Raw genomic sequence first — 17,777 nt, 5'->3', positions numbered from 1 at the left:
TAGCCTAGAGAGGGGAGGAGCAGCAGAGGTTTAAAAGATCACCACTTTACGTGGTAGGACAATGGCTGGACAAAACTTAACTGCACCCAAAAAGCCCAGCACCACTTCTCATAGCATTGTAGCTAAAGAAATGCAGTTACAACTGTGAATTATGTTCACCTTAATTATCTATCAAATAGATCTTGAGAGATGCATCTGTGCTGGGCATTTCATTCTTATGCCTGCTCCACTGCTTTGTTATGATGAAATGAGAGGAAATCAGATCTGTAGTTCGCTGCCCAACTCTCCTTGCATTTATGTTGATGTAATATTACCTACAAATATAAGCACATGCACCACACATAGAGAATGTGTATATATGAACACTGTATACATAAAAAATTATGTCTGAGATTTTTTAGAAATGGTTGTCTAAAATTAGATTTACATATTTGCATTGAGATTGGAGTACTTTGAAGTCCATCTTTCACACATGAGCTAAGATTTTCAAATCCTGGTGAAAGAATTTCTAAAAATGTTAAACTGCTCTGCCTCTGAATGTAGTCTATACATGCTTATATGTGTCTATAGCAAAAATTTTATGTATTTTGTAAAGGATTGTAAGAGCTTTTTCTCAGTTGATTTTGACTGCAGGAAGGAACTCACTGAAGAATTGATCAGAAGCTGAGAGTTAAGTACGAACACAAATATGTAGCATTGCAACAGCCCTGTAGACACCGGATACCTTACAGGAATTGCAAGTGCTTGAAATAACACCACGCTGAAAGGCAGTTCAGCAACTGGAAACATGTCAAATTTCACTCTCATTTACACCTATAAGAAATTTGTAGCAACTCCACTGAGTAAAATGTTGATAGGGTTGATGAGATTAAAACAAGAGCAGACTATGAGCCTCCATCTGTATAAAAGTACTAAACAAGTGTAGTATGAATGTATAGTAAAAGTAGTATAATCAAACAAGCTCAAAGAAACTTTTGCTGTGGAGAGAGGATGAGAGCCAAGGATTTAGATACACAACCTTTCTCCTCAGCTTCTCTTCGAGGTGTGTGAACACATTCCCGCAGTCCTCTGGATCTGCAGCCACCCCTCCCATTCTTGCTCAGACTGAGTCCATGTCTGCTCAACAAATGGAAACTAAATAATATCCACACAAATATAAGTATATATCCAGATCTACCATCACCTTTTATGCTCTAAGCCAAGGCAATAATACAAGGAATAGCTCTGCTGCGTTGGACTTAAAAAAATATGTGACCACAAACTGCATGTTCTTAAAATCCATCATCAGTCTTCACAGAACATATTTAAAAACATCCCAATCATCACAAAATGTGGATTAAATTAGTATAGCCAGACTAGGCTTTACTTCACAGCAGTGTTTTCCTCAGCTGCTCCCACTGCTTCCAAAAAGTGATTCCACTGGCACAAAATTAAAATCAAAACAGCACTAACTGACCAAAGGATGTAGTTCATTTTTCTGTGACACCAAAATTCATTCTTCATAAAACCTCCTCCCAAGAAAAGGGACTACACATGGTATCAGTGGCCTATCACTGTGAAGTATGAAACTCAGATTCCAAAACTTGCCAGCAGTCACAAATAATAGCAAAAAAGGGCATTTTTTCCTACATCTCTTTATTACATGCTTAATAGTAGATTTTTATTAGAAAAATTGAAGTGAGGAAATGTAATGTTCCATATGCAAAAAAAAAGGTTACACTAGAATTGCCTATTTCTTGGGGTTTTTTTTCACTATAAATAAACAGTAGGAGAAGACTTACCTTTTTGTCTCAACTTAGTCAGTATTTGTTTCTGTACTTTTCCCCTCTCCTCCTTTCCTATTTACAGTAAATAGGTGATTGACATTAAAATAGGGAAAAAAAATTAGACTAGTTAAAAAAATAGACCAGAGCATTTTTTTATTCCATTGGCATCTGTCCTCCTACATCTTTGCTTACGGCAGAGAAGAGAAATCTCAATGATGTAGATGTTGCCTTCTGGTTCCTTGACTTTTCTTAACAGACAAAAGATAGAGGAATTGCTGTTTTGTGACAAATAGTGAAATTTTGAAATTTTCAGTACAAATTCAGTCCAAACATTTTTTGCTGTTGCTGTTATTTCAGAAATTATATCTAAAATTTTCATGCTGATAACAAGCATTTCCTGATCCAAAACAAAACAACCACATTTCACTTCAAAGTATGCAATGTATTTAAAAGAAAAGTATAGAAATGTAACATTTTCCCTCTTTTTAAGCTGAAAAGGAAGGCTGATAATGGCCAGGTTTTTTTGAGTATGCAATGGCACTACTCAGGACAAGGAAGGTGGAGGCACACTAACTCCATAAAAACACAGAGAAGGTAAACAGTAACGGAAAACATAGAAAAGGTCAGGCGGTAGAGAGTAAAGACAACTCCTTTAGCAGTAGGGCAGGTGGAAATGGCAATCTGCCACAAGAAGGGCTTCTCTGTGGAGACAAGAAGGCAACAGGTCTATGCTCCAGGTGGCAGATGGAAGTGGGAACCCCAGAGATGTTCATGCTGCCACTAGTCCCCAAGCTTTTCTCCATCTCAGGGCTACAGTGAGAGCAAAACCTTGGCCCCAGAACGAGGCACCTTTCTTCTGGACAAGTCACCAGTCTCCACACCAAGGAATTTTTAAAAGACCCAACTTTACCCACAAAGTTTTATCTGTTAGTTCATGTGGGCAGTGCTCTCTCCACTCCTGCGCTGGCACAGCAGGACTCAGGACTCCTACCCAGTCCCCTTCCCTGCCCCATTGCTCCATGTGTGCCATGCCAACGAGCACCACCTCCATCACGAAGTCACCGTGCTCACTCTACCATCTTGTGCTTTCCAAAACAAAAAGAGAATGTATTTTCATTCATAACTTTTACTCCTTCCCAGGGGATGTGAGGAGCCTTATTTGCTCCAAAGAACCCCTGGGCTATGCCTATATAAGATCCAGCTCCTAAAAGACCAAGCTGGCAAGCCAGGAGATACAGAGCAGACAATAGGCAGACCTTTGAGTCTACAAATTGAAGGTTGAATGATTGGCAAACAACCTCTCCTCATGAAAAATTATGCTAGAGCAACACAATAGTAATGGCAGCCAAAAGTATGTCTATTCCTGATTTGTAGACCAGGTTTTAGTTATACTATAATCCTCTCAGTATGCCTGCTTAGGATCCCACAATCACACAAGTCATGAACACTACCCACAAATCCTGCGGCTTCCATGCCGAGCAAGCGACACACCAGATGAAGAAGGATGGAAAATATACATGTGGAATTGTTCTGGGAACTTAAAGCACACATAACAGTAAACAAAGCAAATATGGTACAAAACCTGTTGCTATTTTCACAGCATTTGTGGAGCAAAGCTGCATAAATGCGGAAGGATGCATACTGCCTCACACCTTTCCTTAGATTCCAGCAAATTAAGCACAGCAGCACAAACAGCAGCAGGGAGAAGGAAACACTCTGCAGAAGAGCTGCCCTGTTTACTGCTGCACTACAGGTATATATTTGGGTATGTGAGCCAGAGATGAATAAGAAGTGTTAACATTACTTTTCCTCATGTGTCTTCCACAGCCTTGGCTGCTCATGGAGATTTGAACAGGGAGAGATTCCCTTGGTGCCATCCGCCCTCCTCCAGGCACAGCTGAAGCCAGTTTGAAAAGGCTGATGTGGTTGTCCCCTGTCCACTCGGGGATAGGCTTCATGAAGCCACTGCCAGTTTTGTCTGATAACTAAAAGATTGCCTCTGCTCCCCCCTGAGAAGGCAGTGCCACTGTCAGATATACTGGAGCACTAGCTTAAGTGGCACTACAGACAAATTTTGGCTGGTGGCAGGAGAGATGGCTGAAAGCCAGCTGACAGAGAAGAGCAGTATCAATCTCTGTGCTGGGGGAATCCCCTGAAAATGCTACTGAAGCAAATAGCAACAGCTAGCGGCACAGAGGCAAACAAGACACAAGTGATCCTGTTCTCCTGGAGAAGAGAAAAAGGCAAACGGCTAAACTGAAGTAATCAACAGGAACTTGAACCATGGCACAGGGCAAACATGTGGCATGCCGTATGGAAACTCAGCACAAAACAGAAAGCTTGGAACAAAATGAAATTAAAAATCTGGTTTTATTTCAAATTACTCCACTAAACATCTAACTGAAAATTGTGTTGAAGTTGATATGACTTCGTGACATGTTGTTCCTTGAAGGCTGCCATTTTCCATCAAAAAAAAGGTATGAAAAGCATTTCAATCTGGTTACCTTCTATCCAGCAAGGCTAGAAAAGCTTACAACTTACTAAGTTGTAAGCTAAAAAATAACATCACACCATTAGTCAGCAGGAGATAGCTGTTCAGCCAGCATCTATCATAATGTTTTCAACAATCCATAGATACCAAATGCCTGGAAAAGAAGGCCGGCAATCACTCCAAGCATGGATTTTGAGCTTTAAATGCATTTGATAAATTAATTTTTTTAAAGACAAGTCCTGTGCAGCCTCTCTTTCTTTACTGTTTCTAGATATAATCTACCTCAAAAAGGGTGATGAATTGTCCATCTCCAAAACAAATGAACCTGGAGCATTAGGGCATTCTGTATTCTGAAGGATCATCTGTTGAACAGCTTCACACTAAAACATCCCTGCAAAAGTACCTAAGTTGTCAAATCTAAGTTTTAATGGATGAATGTGTTTAAAAACAAAATAAATTCTTTCTGTATAATTTCTAATAAGTACCTGAGTGAAATCAGGCCAAGAAGAGTCAAGAGGAGTTAAAATGAAGGATCTAGAGCCATCTCTCCTATGAGGAAAGGCTGAGAGATCTGAGAGTGTTTACAAAGGAGAAGAGTAGGCTCAAGGACTTCATCAGTGTATATAAATACTTGAAGGGAGGGTGCAAAGAGGACAGAGCCAGGCTCTTCTCAGTGCTGCCCTGTCACAGGACTAGAAGCAATGGGCCCACACAGAAACACATAAGAAAAAAACCTTTTACTTTGAGGATAATCAAACACAGGAAGAGAGGTTGTGAAGTTCCTAACCTTGGAGAAACTTAAAAGCCATCTGAACATTGTTCTGGGCAACCAGCTCTAGGTGGCCCTGCTTGAGCAGGGCAGATGGATGAGATGATCTCCACTGGTCCCTGTCAACCTTAACCATCCTATGACAAATGAGGGAATTATTACCAGTTACGCAAAACTATATAAGAACAAAAAAAATCAGTAATGACAAAAAAACCCCCAACTTTCATATTCATGAGGGCAATAGTGGGCAGTATTTGTCAATTATACACCTATTTGTCCTGTAATACACCTAAAGGCATAATGAGACTAGAGGGCTCACTAATGAGACTAGAGAGCTCCACTAAGCTCCGCTACCATGCCTAAAGATAGCCCAAAATGCTTACACATAAAACTCAAACACACCTGCAACACTTAAGTATAAAACCATATCAATAAATTTTCAAACTCTCCCTCTTATATTCATTAAGTTCAGAGAACTAATTTCCATTGGCAAACTCTATAGCTGTATCAGTGAATGACCAGAGTGGGAACTGAAACAATCATCATCAAAAGGCAGAGCACAGTCTATTTTAATTCTTGTTCTCCATCCTCTAAGGAATATCACAATCACAGAAACACCTCCTAGGTTATATAGTTTATTTGCCTGCCAGCATGAGATTCTTCCCTACAACACTTGCTTTTGCCAAGTTAAGAGCAATGTATCATGTCTAAAGAAAACGAGCTTATTATGAACCCCCTCTATATTTTGCAGTACCCAATGGATGATGCTGCTGTAGTGTAACAGGGAAGGTGCCAAATTGTTCAGACAACACACCAGGCCAAAACTGTCAAGTCAGCAACATAACAGGATCCCTCTGAGTGCTGGGCCCCAGTACAAATACTCCTAATGCCTTGCTATAGTAGTGTCCTCTCCCCTGCTCAAGGCACAGCTGATCAGTCCTGGCATCTCACAGCTTTGAGAAGTGTAACAGTGTCACACAGTAGTCATGTGCAAGAAACAGCACAAGTTGTGCAAGAGTGGGAGGTATTGAGCCTCCTACTTAAATGAAGCTTTATACCTGCCCTGGTCTCTCCAGGGGTCCTGCTGGTCACCACTCCTTCACTCTGCAGAGGATTTCAAAAAACAACTCCAACCATGGTCACCTGAAAGTGTTCAGAAAAAACCAAAAAAAGCAACTCTAAAGGTGGTGGTTGAAAAACAAGTGACCATGACAAAAAACAAGTGGAGAAAATGCCAAAAAACTGCTACAATCATCCTCTATCCAAGCACCCAGTTACACAGGATGAGTTGTCCCAAAAAGAAGCTGCAGGGCTCCCGTTTCTCACCAAACACGTTTGGGTGAAATATTTGTGGTGTCACCTTCTACTGGGCAACAGTTTCGTTGCAAGGTTTTCTATACAAAACCTAAAAAACCCAAAAGCAGAGAGTTCATATTTTTAAACATTTTTCTATTGTATCTGCTTCTCATCCATAAAGGCACTCACAAGCTTTCAGCTATGTTTCTCATAGAATGAGCCAAGGAAATCAGCCACACAAACTACCCAAGATTAGGAAACATAGACCACTCCATAGCTATCTAAACCAAATTAAATACAAAATAATCCCTTACTTACAACTTGATGAGAAGTTGAAAAGACCACTAAAACAGTTACATTAAAATAATCAGGCAGCACTAAAAAAATTAAGACATGACAAAAATACGACTGCTCACATAATCCTAGTTCTTTCACCATGAGAATGCACATTCCAAACAACTTTTTTTTTCCCCAGACAATTGTTGTTCTCTGCATACTTAAACAGATGTGTGTGCTTAGCAACTGTAAAAGTAATTTACTTAAATAACTGACTGCAGATTAAGGTATTTCATTTTATATACAAACTTTTAAAATACTGTGAATTTTATATTATTTAACATACAGAGACAGAATCCTCATATATGGATTTCAAAAATAACTCACCTTTGCATTTAAGCAAAGAAAGAGGGATTTGAGTTTGCTGTCTAAGTATCTATGTGAAGGTACACGTGTGCATGTACATACTTTGTATACATGTTACCTACATATGTAGTAGGTAGGGACAGAAAAAATCCTAAGAAAAGAAATTAATATATTCAAAATATCCATTAGTGTGAGAATAAATGCAGTTATACAATGTAAAAGTCTGTTCAGTGTATCAAAAATTGTTATGAATGAGGAAAGTATCTTGTTAGAAATGCCCATATATGAAATTAGAGACAAACAGGAAAATCAGGAAAGTTCAACCAGTTCAGAAACATTGTGAAACCACTTCACTACAGTATTTCACTAGTGTACCCAAACACAGAGCATATACTTTATCTAAAGTCACTCAAAATACTGTCTTCATAAAGCTGAATGAATTACTCAACAGCATATAGAAAATGAAGCTTTTGAATAGGAATGCTACATTTTGTTACACTAGTGGGAATTGCTGGGGGAAAAAAAAAAAAGTAGGGTTTTTTTTTAAGCACACAAACTTTTCTTTCAAACTCTTACCTATTTGTTTCCTGTATTGGTCAACAGGAGTCCTTGATGTAGAGGCATCTTTTCTACCCATTGTTTTCAATCCAAAAATCACTGTCAGTATCAGAAAAAAAAAAAACCAAAACAAAAACCACAACATTATTCCTAAATAAATTACCAACTAAATCAATTGCTTATAACATCAGAAAAATGGTAACAAGCAACATTTACATGATTATACACAAAGACATAAGCCTTCCCAGAGTACAATGAAACACTGGAGTTAATCATCACTATTCTGAAGACTATTAGATACATTCTAAACATACCTTTTTCTCCATTGCATGGGTTATTAACATTACAGAATGCCTGTTAGTTTGAATAAAGAAAAAAGAAAGGATTTAAACTGATTGCACTGTAATTCAGCATTTGGTACCATTGAATTACATTTCTATATAATTTATTTCTTTAGTAAACCAGGGAATGAATGTAGTATTGCGAGTTGCTCCCATTATTGGCAAATACATTTATAGCACACACAGGAGTCAAAGGCAGGACTAGGCATGTGTGCTTTCACAGGTGAAATTGCTCAGGAGACCCACCTGCAGACACAGCCCTCCAGCCATCTTGAGAAAAGGGAGGAGCAGATACCTAAAACACAGCAACCCCACACTCTCCTGCCTTCCTGCCATGGGCTCTAGATACCTGTGAATGAAAAGGAAGTGGAGAACAAAAACTGAGAGCTGGGGCTGTGTGCATTTTACACTTCTTAGCCAGGGTATTGATAGTTTAAATCACCTTCACTGCATTTAAATAACAACCATCCTAACTCTTGAATGGGCTTCTCATGTTGCACAGTCATGTTGCACACCTCCTCACAAGGTGACACTAGGATTGCACAAGGAACTGCACTATCATCCATACAAAGATGGTCTTTCTGTTATATTGATGCTTCCACACCATTCATGTAACTGAACAAGCATCATCTGAATAGTGCTCTAACAAATTCGTGATGTATCTTTTAACATGCAAAACCTTATGGTTTCATATTCATCCCTTCACAGGGCTGCCACTCAAGTGGCAGATTCTACAAACATGCTCATTTCACCTCTTTTTCCCTAGTTAAGAAATAACTGGCTGTTACAGTCACACTCAAAACACTGGGATCAAACCATTTCGGATGGGCTGAAGACATTACTCACCACAGTGATGATAAGCCCCACCATCTGACTGCCTGTATGACACAAGAGTCCCAACATCAACACCCACACTCATGAGAAGACTGACATTTTCAAGAAGTGTCAGATTTACTGTTCAAGAACAGAAGACACACAGCAGCCAACCCCTGCCTTTTTCCAAATGGCCCTGGAGAGCACTGTGCCAAGGGCAAACTTTGGCTGAATCATCCTGGGTAGCCACAAACCATGTGCAGATTGTGCACATATGGCTGTGGAGTATCTGCAAGAGTTGTATTTTTCTGTTAGGCATAACCAGCTGTGCTACAGCAAGACGAGCTTCCCTGGTTGCTGCCAAGGCACGCTTTCTGGGAAGTGCAGCCCTGGAAGACACTGAGATGCCAAATCATGACCCAAAAAGCATGCTACGGCACTGCTGAACACTACTGCCAGCATCCCAAACTTAACGCATTCACCATTTTCTCCATAGCTTCAAACACGATTTAAAATACAGTTGCAAAAATGACACCCACCAGTTATTTGTGCATTTTAAAACCACAAAGTTTATTATTTTATATTTATTTATTCTATAGGAACTACTGGCATTTAATGTCAAGTGACAAATCCAGGCTCCTCAATTTCACGTGTGGGACACAGGGCATAAAATGAACTTGCATACTCCAAAGTCAGCAACTTTTGTTAAAATGTATTCAGGAATAATAGCAAGGTACAGAAGAGTGCCATTAATTTTTAAACTGAACTTAAAATTCAATTATAGTGTTCTAATTTTTCCATACATTACTTTGGTTGAATTCAGAGAATACTCCCTGCTTTATGTAAAACATGTAAGCAGTGAATCGTAATCCACTGGGTTGAGTTTCCCCCTCTACTGTGCTTCAGAGAAATTCTCTAAACTGGGTTGTATTTCATAACATTCACATCATAATAATTAGAATGGAAAATAAAAGTATTGTTTGAACTTTCAGCTAACTGAGGAAGTAACAGATACATTTTTGCACTGCAAAACTAGTTCTTGGCTTTTTTCTGCCACTGTTAAGAGACTGTTTTGACTTGCCTTTTGCAATTTCCATAGTCTACTAATGGTTTATAACAAAACATCAGCTGTGAAAGATGTTTGCAGTTTTAGCAATGTCAATAAAACACAAGAAGAAAACACAGGCAAAAATTATTTCCTGACTTAATATGAGCCACAGAGATACACGCATTTGCCCACGTGGCTCAGTGTCACCGACTCTCACATCTAGAACCTCGAGTCCTCTTTGTTCTTCAAAGGGATGCAGTAATCCTCACTCATTTCCACTGCTTTGATGGTTAGATAGCAAATGCCTGAGAAACCCATGGAGACATTGGCACACAGAGCCAGTGACTAATAAGACAGCTATTTGCATAGAAGATCAGCCACAATTTAGAATGTGTTGTGATAGATGTGGAAAGGGAATAACAGAACTATATTAGCACGTACGAAATTGAGATTGTTTTCAAAATTTAATTCCTTAGGGACTATGGCTCATCACCTTCTTTTGTAAAGAATCCCACATTCCCCAAGGAGGGAACTTGCCATGAGCCAGATTTAAACTAAAATATGGATTAATAAGAGGTACTATTTATTATTTATGAACCTTGCTGTAGGTTTTCAATGCAACTTTCTAACCATTTCTCGATAAAGAAAAAGCCTGAAACCTTTGTGAGTCACAAAACTAATTCTCCCCATTTAAAATAGCAGTGGTCATCCTACAATAGTTGGTCATCTTTACTATAAAAGAAATTTACATTCAGGTGTCTGAACACTTTGCTGCTTCTGACATCAGCAAATGGAGGATCTGGCTTCTCCTATATTTCTTTGCCAAACCAAAAGGATAGGCAGCATGGTGTGCTGCATGCATCCCAAGCAGCCTTCAAGTCCCTGGAGTTTTAATGATTACATAACCATTTAAAAAAACATGTAAAGGAGCTCGTTACTGCTCCTTTTACTGGCTATTCAAAATATTTGAAAAGTAATTTCAGATAATATGAAGGGAAAGTGAGCCATCCTCAACTTTCAAGCTTTTATAAAAGATGGTTTTAAGAAAACAAAGCAAGGCCCCAAAGAATGATTTTTTGTTTACTTCTGCTTCAGAGATACTACAAGATTAAAAGACATTTGTTTTTGTGGTACCCTTCACTATTTTGTCACCCCCTTTGGCTTCCCCTCTAGTAATTCACCTTTGAAAGTGTGCACACTCAGAAAAACATAAGATTTTATTCTTCCCTTCTTTTACTCCTAAGCAGTGGCTGATAGTAATTAAAACACATAATAAATTGCCTATTATCACCTCTAAATGTCAATAGCATTCTGTGAGATTAAAATGAGTCCTAAATGTCCATTCAAGGTCTGGCTACACTTTAAATCCCAATTCACTGTTCTTGATGTATACATAGCATTTTCTATGCCACTTAAAAAATAAATTCCAGCAACTACTTTAATGAAATAGAAACTTACTATGAATGACTTTAGGAATACTAATAAAAAATAAGAATAGGATCTGTACATACAGAGATTGCACTTTCTACATTATTGGTGCAATACACCAATGATTAATAACAGTGGTAAGTCTTAAAAGAATAACCCAGTGAACACTGAAAAGACCTGCCTATCTGCATGTGTACAAACTTTCTTAGCAGTGATACTTGATAGCATGTCTGCACTCTTCAACAGTAGGTGGCCTAAATATTAACAGTGGGCACATTAAAGAAATCACCAATGAAATAACTGGTTTTGTAACTGAAATATGGTTAGTCAGCTGAGAGAAAAGCAAGTAAAACTTCAGGACAGGAAAGAACCACTACAGAATGTAAAGCTACTGGACCCAGTCTTCAGCATCTGTATATATGCAGAAGTTCCTCATCTTTAATTGCAAATAGGTATCTACCCTAAAAATAACTCCTTTTTTGTTCATTTTGTTGGATGTAATGCAGATTGATCATCTGAACTCATAAACCAAGTAGTTTTTAATATGATTCAAAGATGCTGTGAAAACTTACTGATATCACTGACAGAACTGGTCTTCTCCCAGTTAACTCCATACCTGATAGTTTAATAACCAATGGATATTAAAATATTTACAAGTTACAAGAGAGCAAAAATAGCCTTTTATCCACCTCAGGTAAAAGTCAAGGAGAACATCAGATCCTCTGCAAACATCACGTTATCCCAAAGAACTGGTAGCACTACATTTAAAGTGGGAAGCCATCTGCATGTAGGTATTTTGGAAACTGTTGCTGCTGGTTATTTTAATTGGCTTTTTTGTTTTACTGCTGAAGTACAATAACTAAGGTCTGTCTACACAGCAGTGGATGTAGCCTGAAGCCAGAATTGGTAAAATAATGTAGATTAATTATTTAACCATACTGTAGCCAAGAGAAAGAATTTAAAAATCTTTACTACTACTACTACCACCTTAAAAAAAACTTAACGAAACGGAAAACAAAATACATTCATAATCTTTAGGTAAATCTTACAGTAGTCTTCCATTCCTCTGGAAAGTCTCTCTCAAAGAATGAGACTATTATTTCAAAGGAAAGAGTACCCTGCCCATGGTGCTTCTTGAATAATCTCTCTCTGCTTTATTTGGGGGTTTATTTATTTTTCTGTTAATAAAAGGAATGTAATACTTCTTTACTTAATTTAGCCTTGAAAAGAGCACAGGTGATTTAAATTTAATGAAATTTAGGAAAATTAATCAAAAACACAGGATCTATAACTCCAGTCAGAACAGATATTAAAATAATTTCAACTTTCTACACAAGGACAACAAACACTGTACCACATCCCAAGATTCAAACCATATAGGAACTACAACCTTTACTCGGGCATATATCAAGCTGTTTCATAGCTTCATGTAAGCACTAGGAACAAAACATACATTGTTATTTCCCATTAGTACCCTCTGCACTCCAGGGAAAGGAGCTGCTCTATTGTTTGTTAGCTATACAGAACCTACAAACCCCATGAAATTAGCTCTGCATTTATTTAACGAAAGTAATAAACAGGTTCATAGGAATTTTCAGCATATTCTCATGGATGTTTCAAAATCCTAAGGCAACATATTCTGAAAAACTAATTTCATCAACAACCCGGATCAGTTGTACTAAATTTCAGGAACATAACTGAGACACACAAACAACACAGCAGGCCATCTCCACTCCCTTTGCAATGAGTGAAGAAAGAAATGTAATGGAAAGGAATCCAAATCACCTCTGGCAATCTTGCTTTCTTGTTACGTTCCCAAACCTCTTCAGAGTGCCTAAAATTTGGTGGGATTGTTTACACCCAAATATTTGCATTTTCTCCTCCAGTGAACAGTCAACATGCTTTTCCTAAACATAAAATGTTTTTAAACATCTGAAGAGTTGAAAAGATTATCCTTAAATGTACTCATAGATAGGAGAACAGTGAAAATTTCAAGGGTGGCAAAACCTGAATAAGATTTTTTAAAAGAACTTAATATTTATGTAAAATTGCTTTCTTATGCAAAAAACAGGCTATTAAAAATGTTAAAAGGTTCCTTCCATTCCCAGGAGAGTACAGTTTGTCTCTGCTTCTACAGCATGAATATGTACTAGGCCAAAACACACTTATAAAAGCACTACTTACACAGAAGAGATCTATTTAGCAATTGGTGTTATTGATGTAAAAAAAAGTATGAAATTTTGCAGAATATTCCTAACTGTAGTGATTCTATGCACCTTACATTGAATTTTCATTATTAGGATGTTATATCTTCAGAACAAGATTCCCTACTTACTTCAGTGACAAGTAGAGCTATAGCATGTGTGAAACACATATTCAATTTAATATGAAGACAAATCCTCATCTGAACAAATTTAAAATTCCAAACATTCAAAGAGGAACTTTTTCCCCCCATTTTTGTGAAACTAAGATGGCACTGATGTGTCAAGAAAATATCCTTAAAGAAGTTCATGAAAGAAAAAAACACACACATGGTTCATTTCTGCCTTGCCACACAGTTCAAAATGTAGTACTTCACAGAGGGAAGAGTAATCTCTGCTAAAAGGGAAAATTACACAATAAATGACACCATATGCAGTATTTCAGAATAACATTCTTCAAAATAACAGAATCTGTCTAAACATTTTTGGGGGGAGTGGGAAGGACATGGGACTATGGTAGAAATCAGAGCAAAAAAGGGTAGAAAGAGAACTGACATCCAGACCACCCCAATGCCTAGAGGCGCATCTGCCAAGGATGGATACGGCTTTCACGGGAGCACCTGCAGATGCTGTACAGACACCTCTGCGGCACGAGGTATAAGGAGGACATCTCCACCACCACCACACAAAACATAGTGAAGTACATGATCTCTGCCTCAAAAGTTCATCGAGTCAAGAGCAACAACAAGAAACAATTATTTGCTCTGACTCAGTAATTGAATCATCAGCAGTGGACACTTTTGCAGTTCAGTTAAATCCGAGCAATTTTACTCCCTCTTTGATCCCCACCACATACCCCTTCAGCACTCATTTCCTTTCATAAAGTAGGGACTAATTTAAATAACAGGTATAAAGCTAGAGGTCATAGACCTTAAATTTCAAAATCAGCTTAGTCTGCCTAAGCACTTCACATTCTTAAATTTAATAGAGTCCCATGTGGTTTTACTGAAGTCTTACCCCAAAACCTCAGAGATTCTGTTTTGCCCTCCTAGGGCATTGTATTACAGCAAGGGAAGAGTGGCTTCTTTCCCTTCTTTAAATGAGAAATTAAGCCCTCTATTATCCCCTCTTTAGTTTTCAGAACCGAAAAAAATTCTATTTTTCCTAAATGTTTCTTCTTCCCTGGTACTGCCACAAGCTATAGCTTGCTATAAGCCTGAATGCTTTAATTATATACATTTGTTAATTTCTCATTTGTATATTTTCAAGCTTAGGCTCATTTTTGATGGAAATGAAATTCTGATTTCTTCCTCAAGTGAGAAGTAGTATTTAGGGATTATCCTTCCCTTTAGTACATCCATCTTAAACTACAGTTTTCAACCATCCAGAGGACAGTGTTTTACAAAGTTTTCAATATTGCAAAATAGGACAATGACCTTCATGAAAATAAATCTTGTAACTTCTAAAGTTATTCACACACACACACAAATTGGAACAAGTAATAATGCTTTTGTATATATATTGTATCATGTTTTTGTTTCTACAGTGCCTTTCTTTTCACTTGCCTTATCGTAAGACTACTAAAAATCCAAGCTTTCTGAGGGAATTATTTAAAAACTGAAACAGTTTTTTTGAACTAATATATCAAAACAAAACTGCTGGATTTTTTCCTTTCTTTTCACACTCCCGTGCTGTTTATTAAAAAAAACCCTTTTTAAAGTATATGAGGCTAAGTCTGAGCTTAATTTTTCTCCATTAATTCTAATATTGATACCTATTTTCCTTGAATATGTCTATCATTCAAGCAGAAATCCAACTCTCGGCAAATAAAATTAACTTAACTGAAAACCAGAAGAGAAAACAGCCACAAATAAGCCATGCAGGCACAAAGCTGGGAGGCAGACAGTGCCCTTCTGTAACCTATTTCACTGCAGTATAACACAATGTCCCATCACATGACTTCAAGTCACAGTAATTGCTGGAACTGGTTACCACGTTTATAGCCTAATGATTGCTTCCCTTCTTACCCTGAGCAAGCTTGCAAGAGTTGAAAGCACGCTACAAATGACAGCAGCAAATAATACTTCATTCCACATAAACCTAATCGTAACACTTCAGCAAAACTAAATTATTAGCTCCATTACTAAACCTGGTGTTCAAAAGGACTTAAAGGGTAATCTTTCCATCCAGCATTCAGAACAAATGTGCATTTTCTTCCTTTCTCTCAAGCTACTGCAGCTCAGTAAGTATTAAAGAGACTGATTTATAAATGAAGAAAAAATAGTTTAATGCCATTTTTTTTGTTTCACATGCTGTATTAGGCATTCAGGAAAGCAACTCAGCTTTAAAAAAAAATTACCTATTCTAGTCACCAGGCAAAAGAAACATGAAGTATAGAGTTTAAATTTGATGAGTTTGGTATTTATCTTTTCCTCCATTATTCAACAGCTGATTAAAGATAGAGTAATCACAGAATCAGTCAGGTTGGAAGAGACCATCGTGGGTTATCTGGTCCAACATCCCTGGTCAAGCAGGGTCTTCCTAGAACACATGGCACAGGACAGCATCCAGATGCAGATTTTACCCACAAAGACCAGAACATAAAGCTGGCATGCATTTCAGTCTTAACACAATATATCTTTTTTTGTACTTTTTTTCTTTAAAACCGAGACAAAAACCAATAGATAACCAGTAGCTAACTTAGTGTTAACAGATAAAATGTAAAGTTCAGCCTTACAACACTTAATAATGAGCTTAATAGTCAGGTTTAGGGAACACAGACCCATAGCTGTTAGCAGCAGCATTTTCAAAGCCAAGTAAGTCCTACTCTACTGGTTTTGAAGGATTAGGCCATAACTGGGTGAAAAGTTTAATACGGTGTAAATAACATCAGCTCAGTAGCTTCCAAAGTAGTTCAAAGCAACAGGGCAAGCACACTCTCTGCAGATTTTATCTAAATTGCTCAAGACTTGGCTCTCCTGAAAACTACCTAGAGATCCCATTAAAGGCAATGATTTATAGGATAAAGAATAAAGTAATAGCTTACATGATACCATCTCTTTGGGAACTTTATATTGTATTTGGGCAAAAAGGGGAATATAAGATCATTGATATCTATCTACAATCTGAACCTTGAACAAAGATTGAATTAAAGGAATGGATCAAAATCAGGCTAAAACCTTTATATGCATCCAATGGAAAAATAAGCTTTGATAACCATCAGAAAATCTGGTAAACTGTTTCCTTGCCTCATTTTAAGGCAGAAAAAATTGTGATGCACAGCTGGGAAGAAACACAGCAAAATGAAAAATCATCAACCAGCAGGAAAGTATCAGTTGAAATAGTAGAACATCATGTGAACATCTGAAGATTTTGGATGCAACCATTTGTGCAAATGTCTGATTGGGCTCTTTTCATGGCTCTTCCCACTATTGGGAATGGGGTGGGAGGAGACTGCATCCCCGTCTCTTCCCTCTGCTCCTAAACAGCATGCAGGCATGTCATAAGGAAGAGATTTTGCTTCCAGATTCATTGTCCAGAAGAATGCCAAAAGAAAGGATGACACTGAGACAAACACATTAAAGAAAAGTATTCCTTTGGATGTTGCGAGTCATTCAGTATGAGTAAAATTCTAGTTACTATAAAAATACTGGTGAAGTACAAAATTGAACACATTTTGATGAGTGGCTGCTTTAGGAGATGGCACATTTTTTTAAGATCCTAGATTCTGATGTGTTAAAGGTTGGCCTTTTCTGGCCTAAAAGATACCTCTGATGAGAGATTCCTATACCACAAACCACTTACAAATAGAATAATTATAAGTCTGCTAAAAGATGTAATTTGAAAAGCAGTTTGTGATCATTTCATCAGGAACCTAGCCTGAGATGAAACAGCAGGTGACAAACCACTCCAGTTGCTCAAACTTCCTGGGTGCATCTCTCTCAGCACTACAGATTTGCACATGCCTTTGGCTACAGTCAAGCAGAATGTGTGCTTCTGCCATGAAGTTTTATTAGGAGAAGGTGGATGCACTGCCTGAAATCTAGCCTTGTAGATGACAGACAACAAAAAACCTTCTAGAGCATACAGTAAAATGAGTTCAGATTGGTTTTCTTAAGAATACACCAACATCACAAGAAACTGCAGGTTTGTTCTCTTCCTGCTCCAATTGCCCAGTCTGGCCACTACTGTAACAACAGCTGTGCAGCTCTGAAACTAAAAGTTTAAGAAGAGCTGGGTCAACTCTGAAAATGAAGCTGTTGATTCCTCTTTTACCTTTCAAAAGACTTCATCCCATGCACTCAGCTTTAAAGCTGTCCCAGTTGTTTCCACACTGATCTATATATTTATTTCAATAAGGTGAGTAAATAAAAATGTCTAACAGTGTAGTACACGGGAAATATCTTTCTAGCTCTTCACTCTTT

General features: G+C 37.8%; 1 protein-coding gene across 3 annotated transcripts in view; it reads right to left on the bottom strand.

The window, feature by feature from the left end:
- The window catches only part of TRIQK (triple QxxK/R motif containing), a 56,913-nt gene that overhangs the window by 31,924 nt on the left and 7,212 nt on the right, over window positions 1-17,777 (bottom strand). Inside the window, exons 2-4 of one of the 3 annotated variants that reach the window (XM_017730402.1) lie at window positions 8,110-8,212; window positions 7,837-7,876; window positions 7,541-7,621 (exon numbers count right to left, since the gene is read on the bottom strand). In XM_017730402.1, the coding sequence (XP_017585891.1) occupies window positions 7,541-7,621; window positions 7,837-7,876; window positions 8,110-8,212 (224 nt within the window). Of the gene's footprint in view, window positions 1-7,540; window positions 7,622-7,836; window positions 7,877-8,109; window positions 14,983-17,777 lie in introns of those variants that run through there. The other 2 variants (XM_008630710.2, XM_017730404.1) reach the window with 2 other exon arrangements.

This window comes from Corvus brachyrhynchos, unplaced genomic scaffold (assembly GCF_000691975.1).
Source record: "Corvus brachyrhynchos isolate BGI_N302 unplaced genomic scaffold, ASM69197v1 scaffold302, whole genome shotgun sequence".
Lineage (NCBI taxonomy): Eukaryota > Metazoa > Chordata > Aves > Passeriformes > Corvidae > Corvus > Corvus brachyrhynchos.
The sequence above is the reverse complement of the archived record's forward strand: the minus strand, read 5'-3'. Positions and strand labels throughout refer to the sequence as shown.